At 41.9% G+C, this 10,234-nt stretch overlaps 1 protein-coding gene across 1 annotated transcript; it reads left to right on the top strand.

Annotated features, from left to right (window-relative positions):
- The first annotated feature begins 6,094 nt into the window (after positions 1 to 6,094).
- LOC146469672 (uncharacterized) lies at positions 6,095 to 8,307 on the top strand. Its single transcript, XM_085122937.1, has one exon. The coding sequence runs from the start codon at positions 7,534 to 7,536 to the stop codon at positions 8,257 to 8,259; it is 726 nt and encodes a 241-aa protein (XP_084979063.1). The 5' UTR covers positions 6,095 to 7,533; the 3' UTR covers positions 8,260 to 8,307.
- Positions 8,308 to 10,234: the final 1,927 nt, after the last annotated feature.

Raw genomic sequence — 10,234 nt, 5'->3', positions numbered from 1 at the left:
GTGTAAAGCAAATAATCTAAAAAAAGAGCAAGGCAGGAAACCATCACTGTTCAAAGCAGGTATCCCCCACTCAACATGTATGCCACCTCGTTGAAACCAACGGAGAACATTAGGTTTGGGAAAAAGGTTCTGGATTGTCCTGCCAACAGTACGGAAAGTCCTTCTGAGACGCATTCTGAAAACAACAACGACAAGCAACCAGACTCCCCAAAAGGAGGTGAGATGGAGTAAGAGCGCCAAACATCAGAGCAAGGTAACGACGACTTAGAAATCGATCGCCAGACTGATGAGTACGACACCGACTCCGATAATGAGCTTCTACCTGTGAGTCACCATGAGGATGAGACGGTGTTTCTCCACGCCGTAACAACTCGCAGCGGAAGAACTGTTAAAGTAACATCAACACTCTTTTAGGTAGTATCCGCGATGAATACACCTTACTTATATTTAGTTCTTTGATCTTCTCAGTTTTACAAAAAGGTGTCATCGAGTAAAGAAAACATTGGAATTGACGCTTGGTATCAAATAAGACTGAAATTCACAATGTAAAAAGGTTTTCAAAACCGCAAGATCTTTTTTCACTTTCATGTTAATTACCGTGAAGCGTGAAATGGGAATATTAATTACGGTGATCCATTATTTGTCATATTTAATAGTCGTGAATCGTGCAAAGGACCCCCCCCCCCCCCCCCCCGCCCTTACGGCCCCTCTTGTAAAAGCTCGACACTTTAGTAAGTTGTGAAATGGATGACCAGGAGATTGAACAACTTGGCCGGGCCAGTCACGCGTCACGCTAACAACAGTGAGTTGTGGAACGGACTTCAGGATCACGGAGCAGCGGAGCAAAGTCCGAAGGAAATGGCGCCATAAGCCTGCGCAGCAAGCGTGGAATTTTACGCACTGAAAAGCCGATTTCCGTATTTTAGATGAGCGCGAAATGGAGGGTAGGGGAGAGGTCCTACCCTCTCCTCTCCTCCCCCCTCCGGCCACCTACGTTTTTTTGTTTTGTTTTGTTTTGTTTTGGTTTTTTGTTTGTTTGTTTTGTTGTTGTTTTAGCTATTGTCCCACTTTCCACGCCCGTCAAACCGGTGAGGGTAAAAGGAGGAAAGAGTTTGCGGAATGGTATGTGGCATGGTGCGCGGAATGGCATAATTATGCAAAATACGATTTACGCGGGGAATAAATTAACTGAAGAGCGCATCCTGTTTTCGCGCCAATTTTATAAGAGCAGCAGTTTTTTCGATGTTGCGGACTATTAAACAACCAAACAACAGATCGAGGATTAGAAAATATACGCCTGGGGTAGAACATGTCTGATCGCTGGTTAGGAAGTGAGAGTGAAGAAATCGATGAAGTTTCGCATTCAAGGAACTAAGAATAAATTAAATTTCTAGTTGACAAAAAGAACATGAAAGAACGTGGCAGCGAGTAGCCTAGACAAAAAGCAACACCAGACTGGAGAAATAACGTCAGTCCAAGGCCAAAACAATTATGTGAGAAATTTTAAATTTAATCTCGGTCATTTTATCAGACTCTTTGACGGTTACAATTTGTACCGACTCATGGGAAAAATATGTTCTACTTTTTCTCACCTTACATTTTCGTCGAGCGACGTGCACGCAAGTCACTGTTGAGCTGCTGAGCTACCTACCTAGCTATTCAATACGGCGATTCAGGTAGCTATAGGTCAGTTACGCGTTATCGAACTAAACATATCCGTCTTTAATTAAGGTCTTTCAGTGCCAGACGTCCCAACCTAAAATGAGATTTAAAAGCGAAAAAGCCCTAGAGCAAAAAAGCAGATGACAAGTATGGTGTCTAATTATCGACACTGGTTGTGTGAAAGGTTGTGAAACTATTCTTATCACAAATGCATTTTGGTCAAATTGTTGTCATTTTCCCGCTCATGATAAATGAATCATCGAGCATACAGGGCAGGGGCATTGATCTTTTACCGAGGGTTTAAAAAAAATGAAAAAAATTGTTTATTATTTGCCCTCGGTAAAGGATCAATCTTTGTCCTGAGAAGCCCGGGGGGGGGGGGGGGGTACTCCCCTATATGGGCTATACGGGGACATGCCGCTGGATAGGGTATGGTTTTTGGCCCCTCTGTCCTGAACAGGGTATATAATTTCAAGCGAGTCTGTCCCGGACCCGTCCGTAGACAGGGTATGGTTGCAAGACTGTCGTCGAGTATTTGGCAATCCGAAATCAGAGACGTTAGTCTGCATTTATTTTAGTGAACAATGCTTCACGTCAATTGAGTTTCCACTTAAGGTTCACCGCTGTTAATGCGAAATTTTGGGATTTTTCGCAATCAGTTTTAGGAAGTGCATTATTTTATCTGTTGTAATTGGTATTCGCGTTTCAATGCGTGGAACATCACGTCCGGTAAGTGACAGTGGGCCTTTAAATGTTATTACTATCGCCAATACACAAGAGCTAGACGTTGTCCTCTGTCCTAAATAGGGTCTTAAAATTGAGGACATTGTCCTACACAGGGTAGCTATTTAAGGTTATTTTCGTCCTAAACAGGGTCAGGCAGTTTCAAACCCCCAGCGGCACCCCTACACCCAAACATGGGTCAAGTGCCCCCCCGGGCTGAGAAGACTTCACGCTGCCACGTTATTTTTGTAAACCGAAGTCGCATGGAGTAAAGTGAACATGAAATTTAATTTACTACGGATTTACTCATAGTTCCTTGAATGCGAAAACTATAAACAGTTTTCATCGCTTTCTTTACCCTCACTTCTTCCAAATCAACAATCAGACGATCAAATCCTCGAATTGTTGTTAATATTTAGCAAGAGTCCGCAGCATCAAAAAAGCTGCTGCTCTTATAGGCTCGATTTCCGCCGTCTCACGGGTCCGGTCTGTGATCCTCCCCGAAGAGAGTCTTTTCGGGGGGATGAGTGCGGGCTCATTTTCCCGAACAGCGGCTGGTAATCGAGCCTACTGCTCTTATAAAATTGGCGCGAAAACATGACGCGCTCTTCAGTTAATTTATTTCTCACGTAAATCGTATTTCGCATAATTATGCCATTCCGCACGCCATGCCACATGCCATTCCGGAAACTCATTCCGCCTTTTACCCTCACCGCCGTCAAACAGCGAAAAACGCACAAAAGGAAACGCTTGCTGCGCAGGCTAATGGTGCCACGAAAGTTCTTGAAAACTTTCGTCGCATACAAGATGGCGGATGCAAGACAAATGACTAAAAATAAGACTTTGGCATTCATAGAGAGAAGTATCTCGACCGGAAATTCTTAATGACTACTTTAAATCATTTCTGTCCAAACCGGATATCCGAACCTGAACAATGATAACGGAAAACGCTTGCAAAAGTTTGCGTTTTAATATAATGCCATTGATCACCACAAGATTTGGTAGAAAGCGTAGAACACTTGAATGTGGCCTTCACGACGATCATACCGCACATTGCGATCTTTTAGCGTCATCATGACTCGGGATCACACAGATACATATCTGACTCACGCTTAGTGTTGAAACATAATTAATGTACAAATGGTTTCTGTCTCTAAATCAAAGGTGAAAACGTAAGGATTAAAGCCCGGGAATTAAAGCATTCCGGTATGAAGCACAAAGTATTCCACTTATCAAATGTCGTTTTTCCTTGTATTTCATTCTGACTGCAAGAAATGCAATTCTATCTGGTGGTTACTTATTGCCTCCCTCTATCTCTGTATCTATCGATTTGGGGGAGTTAGCGATGCTGGAGGTTATCACTGCTAAAAGGTCGTAGGCTTGCGCACCACGCGGTCAAATATGGCCCGAGTTTAAGCTGGTAACAGCTTCAATTCTTGTTTACCATAAATTGGTGCTGTCATGAAGATTACTTTGGTTAAATAGGAGCAAACAGGGCAAATAAGTCTCACAATATATATTAATCTTTTTCATATAGCCACGTTATCTCACTGCTGGTCGATTCCCAAAAACAACTGCCGCAAGCATTACTTATACGATCCGTCAGTCACAATGTCATTTTATATTACCAAATTGGCAAGCTGGAGGTTTTTGTTAATGGGAAGAGATACTCATACCATTAGCACCGGCAGCTGTTTTAATAAACACAACAAGAGTGAAACCTCCATTACGGGATCGTCAACACTGTCATTATCACAATGAAGGCATGGATAGCAAATTCAACGGATGAAGGCTAGCTAACCCGCTGTGGAAAAAAAAAACCGCATGTATGAATAAAAGAGTTTAGGCCGCCACAAAGTATGTCTATGGCTCACACAAAATCTTTCACCAGCAGTTCAACAGATAAGTTTCATATATTCATATTAACGAATCTCGGTTTTTTTTGTTTTGGATAGTTAAAATTTTTTTGTTAATGGGGACAGATACTTAATTGTTAAACCTCATTAGCACCGGCAGCTGTTTTGCTGATAAGCACTGCAATCACAGCAAATGAAAGCGTTCATGGGACGATCTGGGACCGTCATGCACTGTCCGATATCAGCGGGATTTTTCCTGGGGAGGTGCGTGTGAGTGCTGGATCGAAGGAGCGAGTTACTTAGTGTATACTCCCCCGGAAAGTTTTGAAAATTGAAGTTGTCTGAGGTTGCATTTCGTGTGTTTGCGACGCAATTACACCGTACCTTAGACAAAGGATATTGCTCGTAAAACGCCCAGAAAATCTTAGAATACTTTTCAAAATTCGCGCTTACGTTACGGAGGGGTCTGGTCACTCGTAGAATAATTTCCTTTGGTAAGTATAAAACAAGTTTGGCACGAAATAGATCGAAATGGGAAAGCAGAGCATCCGGCTCCCACTTGCACGAATGATAGTGATCTTCAACAATTCTACTAATTCAGCGAGATGAAATTTTCGTGTACCTTTCAGCATGACCAAAAATTAACCGCGTCAATGGCGAACAAAAGGACCTCAGCAGTCCATGAGGGGGGTACGTGCGCACCCATATGTCACCCCCTCCCCCCCCCCCCCTACGGACCTGAAAAGGACGCTAGTATTAGTAAAAGAGTTTAGTTTCACTCATTTGTACAGTTCTCACATACAATAGATCCGGCTTCAAAATGTTCCCCCGTCTTATCAAGTTGTCTTTCATGATTAGAGACCCCCATTAAAGGCTTCATACTCGCCTTATGGCATGGCAGGGTCTTATCTTTTTTCGGCTCCAAAAACATTACTGTTTTGACTTCCTGCCCTCTAAATATAACTAGAGACTCCCACGGCACGTCTTGCAGTTGGGCAATTGACGCGCTGAGGGGACATACACCATCTAGCTACACTGTGAACTGAGTCAGGTAAGTTTAAGTTGTTTTGCAGGTTGATACTGTTCTAAATAAAGAGCAAGGCTGATTTCACGGTCAGGGAAGTATATTTTCCGATATTTCGGAAGGATCTGATTAGATCCTTCACTACAGGATCCGGTACTTTTATTTTGTTGCAAACACCGTTTATCACTGGTTTTTACAGATACTGTTCTGCGTGGTCTCTGTTTGACCAGACTCAGAGGAGCTGTAATATAACTTGCTGAGTACATGAGCATTCAGGAGTATATATATATATAGCAGATCTTTGGTATTAAAAACGTGCTTCACTTTTGTTGGAAAGTCAAAAGGAATCATTTTTATTAGAACGCTTTTTAGTAGTTTCAATTAAGGGGTTTACGTTTAAAGGTATTTTCGGTTAGAGTTTGTTCTTTGTTTAAGGTCATTCAAGTTTTATTCAAGTGTGAGCCTGTAGAGGCATTTCCTTAGTTTTTGAGTAGTTCTGTTTTCAAAAGGGTTGTCGAGTTTAGCTGTGGTATTTTTAAGTAGGTATGCTTGAGGATTTAAGCTGACCTTGCATTTGATTGGCCTTGTGATTCTTGTTTGAGTTTATTGTCTAACTTTGTACTTTTGTTATGGAGTTTACATTGGTGGTCCTCCACTTGTTATTGTCAAGAATGTAGGTATGTTTTTCGCACATTGAGTTAAGCAGTTGAGTGTGAAACTAGAGCTCCCTTGGTCAGCAAACCCAAACATGTCTACAATTATAGTATATATATTGAGGTTTGCAAATAACGTTAGTCAGTCAGTGGTAGGTGAGAGCTGTGCCAAGAAATAAAGATTTGCTTAAAGGAAGATTCCTGGTGCCTCCGTTACAGTCGCGAGCGGGTAGCTATTCTACATATTTGGTGGAGAACTTTACCTTGTTGCTGCATACTCTGTGAGTGGAACACTGATGTTCTTTTACTTTTGTGCACCTGGCCATTGCAAGCTTGATTTGTTTAGCTTTTGCCAGTTATGTGGTTCGTTTTGTTAGAGAAGTATGTTGCGAAGTCGGTTCCTTGCTTAGTGTATGAGTTCTGTTTCTTAGTTGCCTCAGTTTAGTTTAGTTTTTGCATTCTTCGTTTTCAAAAGAGAGATCTGGTTCTGTTGGGCATTTCTCGTTTTCATCCTGATTACTAGGCAAAGAGCGCGCGCCCTGGCTGCTCAGCAGGTCTTGCCTGACGAGAATTCTCACGAGTCTGACGAATTATTTTCATGGCCTGATCCTTCCCCTCCTCAGCCTTCGAGATATCGTAAATTATTTAGATCATTCAGAAGGTCGACTAATACACCGCAGACAGAAGTGCAACAGCCCGGTTTTGTACCAGAAAGTGTGATCCCCACCCCTAGTGAAGGTTCCGAGTTTTCTTTTTGTCCTGGTAACAATTCGGATAGCGATTCAGAGAACGGGGATTGCGAGTACGAAAACGTAGAGCGTAGTTCTTTTGACCAAGGCACGGTTTACGAGGACGTCCGAAATAATTCAGAGGGAAGCTCTAGTGACTCGCAGTTAGACTCTTCTTCTTCTGGCAGTGTAAGTCGTTTTTCTTTAATAGTTTCGAAGACAATGGATGATCGAGTGTCTCACTTGTGTGATGCTGTTAGGGATATGACCACACGATCGACCTCGGCTTCAAAGTTAGTTGTTAACTTTCCGATTTTCAGAGGCGACGAGTCTGAGGATGTTCATGTCTTTGTGGGTAAATATAGGCGCGCCGCTAGGTTGAACGGTTGGAGCGAGGAGAATTTAGCTTTGGGGCTGCCCTTGTATCTTAAGGGTCATGCTAGTGCCTGGTTTAAGGGAGCAATTCACCTTTAGAAACGCCATTTTTCTGCCACTTGACATAGCTTTAATTGCTCATTCACGTTTCAAGCAATCCAAAAACCTTATTATTATCCCGTGAATCTGTGTTGTGGGGTATTTTGTGAATTTTTGGGTGATTTTTGGATATATTTGGGAGGAGTAGTTTTTTTAGAAGGATTGGTTAAATTAAGAGAAATAAGAAATATTGAAGATTTAGTGAAGTTTTAAAATTAGAATTTGTATTTAATAATTAATAGACGGATACCACGTTAGTCCACTAACAACCTGGGGTGCTCTTGCGTGGGTATCAACTGTCTGTTCGTGTTCCAAAAATCATTTTCTTTCTTCTATCCCTTCTTAAAACCTCTTTAAATTTCATTCAAATTTAGGTAAATTGCCCCCTTAAGTCTTTGCGACGTCCTAGTGAAATGTCTTTTGATGAGCTGACAGCTGCTTTAGTTGAGCATTTTGCGTCGGGTGCGAGTGAGTGGCGCGTTAGACAAGCTTTGAGCCAGCGTCGTCAGCTAGATAAGGAGCCGGTTGCTGATTATGCGTACAGCTTGCGTACCCACTGTGCTCGCTTAAATTTACCCAAGTCTGAGTGGACTCATTATTTCGTTCAGGGTTTAAAGCCTGATATTCGAGAGTATGTAGTGCTTCAGCAGCCCGAAAGTGTCGAGGCCGCAGAGAATTTTGCAAAGCTGAAGGAGTCTGTTTTGGCTAGCTCTGAGAAACCGCCGGTGTTTGATCCGAGGCAAATGTCTTCACAGATCATTGAGGAATTGAGTAAGGTTATGTCGCCTAAAGATAAGACAATTGGTGCTGTGGGTCAACAGGGTTCTGTTGATAGTAATTCGGCTATGAGGCAAGTGTTTCGAGAAGAGTTTCAGCGGTTTGTGGGCAACCGTGCTCCTTCTGGTTCGGATAGATTTCGCCCACGTAGGGATCCTACATTTCAATCAAGAAATTTTCGGTCTCACAGTGGAGATCACGTTTGTTATAATTTTGGTAAAAAGGGTCACTTGCATTACTATTGTCGAGAAAACCTGACCCGAGGGTTCCGTTTCCGTACAATGGCCGACAAAATTATGGGCCCCGTCAACGGCGTGGTCAAAACAATTACAAGTGGGATACCAATCAGGGAAACTAAGTAGTGCCCCTGTCTCGTTTCGAAATAAACTTGTGATGGGGGCTTCAGAAATAGTAAAATGTAGTCAAAAGTGGCTGTGGAGTCGCGTAATACCGATAAATGTGCCTTCAGTGAAGCGCGGCCTGCTGAATCTTTGAGTGATAGTTCTCGTGTTCTTAGCTCGTCAACTGATCAACTTTCTGAAATGTGTAAGTCTTGTCGTTCCATCGGAAGTAGAGTACCGTCAAAACAGTCCACTTCTCTCCATGATAGTTTTGTTGTTATTTTAACGCTTGTTGTCGCTATTGTTATTAAAATACTTGAGTTGATAGAAGGGGTCGTAACACGAGTGGTGTTTACGTGTTGTCTTGACAAGAGTTCGTCAAGGTTATCAGTCTCGTCTACTCAAAGTGATATACCGAGTAAGGGGTTTAATGAGCGCACGAAAGAAGAAAATTCCCCTGTTTTAAAAGTCGCCGATGAAGAAAAGGTTAAGCCGGCGTTTGTGGTAGTTCAAGTAAACAATGATGACGTATTGGACGGAGAAGGTGTTGATGCTGATGAGGTCAAGTTTAATAGTGTTGTTTTGAAAAGCGATAATGTTGACCCTGCTAGCCCTGTGTTCAGTGAATTGCATGCTACGCAGCCAAGTGATAAGTTGTTTTCGCCGTCTTCAACTTCGACTAGTGTAGATAGTTGTCGTACCAAAGTGGTCAAAGATGGTGATCTTCCTTTAAAGGCGTCTTCTGAAGTAAAGTTGAAGGATGTTTGCAGTGGTCAAGCTGTTTTGTCTGGCATGGAAGCAAGTACAGTGGACGGTGTTTGTTTTCCTTTTGTAGCTAGAAATTCCACTAGTTTGGTTACCATAGGAGGTTTTCAATTTCACGCCCTAGTTGTTGCGGAATTCTTTTCACCCCGTTCCGCTGGTTCAAACAAATCAAGAGGACTGTATCTTTCGATGTAATAACACGATTTAATCCAATCCGACAATCTACTGCGATGTACAATTCTCACATTCAACGTTCGTAACACAACGATCAACGTAACTAAACGATCAACGATCAACGATCAACGATCAACGATCAACTAAAACATTCCAAGTATACAGTGGTTCTTCTACTATCCTTGCGCAAGGCAGTATTTTTACATTAATCACATGTACAGTAAAAGTTCCCATTGTAATGTATCTAAATTAAGTGTCTATTACAAAATCGCACGTTCTCTCACCTTATTTAGCCTAAGAAAATGCATGCAGTTACATCATTTTATATCGTAAATATACTCGGACTTTGTCTACATTATTGTGAAATCTAATGTCACGTAATCTAACTTCTTTGCGCTACAAATGTCAATTTCTAATTAATATTTAATCACAGAACAATCAAGTTACTATTTCTTTCCCGACATTAGTTGACACTGGAGCTGCTGTCACGGCAGTCAGTGTGGATGTTTGGAATACATTTTTGAAGTGTTCTCACCCAAATGTAGATGCTTCAATTCCCGGTAAAGTTACTTCGTTGAGTGGTCGTTCTTTAGTCACGTTGGGAAAGTTGATGTTTTCATTCGTTATTGATTCCGAAATTTTTCCGTTTGAAGCTCATGTGATTCAGGATTTAACGTTTGATGTGATTATTGGTAGAGATTTTCTTCGGAAGTTCTCTTCAAGAATTGATTTTGTGAAGAGTGTTGTTGAGTTCTCCCGAGACGAGAACCCCTTGCCCTTTTGTGATGCTAGTGATGGTACTTCAGTGGGTGGAGATTCTCTTAATGATTTTGTTTGTTCTGTTCATGCTGATTTTTCTTTTACAGTTCCGCCTGAATCAGAATTTGTAGTTATGGGTAAATTGAATTTACTGCCTGAAGAAAAGGAAACATGTGGCTTAGTTGTTCCTAGATCTAACCTGCCGCACCGTTATTCGATTTTCGGAGCTTCGGAGCTTGTCAAGGTTACTGATGATGGTACTGTTCCTATTAGGATGGTGAATCCTTCTGCTCAACCA

The sequence above is a fragment of the Pavona decussata genome, unplaced genomic scaffold (genome assembly GCF_977016875.1).
Source record: "Pavona decussata unplaced genomic scaffold, jaPavDecu1.1 SCAFFOLD_120, whole genome shotgun sequence".
In the NCBI taxonomy this organism is placed as follows: Eukaryota; Metazoa; Cnidaria; class Anthozoa; order Scleractinia; family Agariciidae; genus Pavona; species Pavona decussata.
Note: the sequence above shows the minus strand (reverse complement) of the source record. Positions and strands in the feature narration are given on the sequence as shown.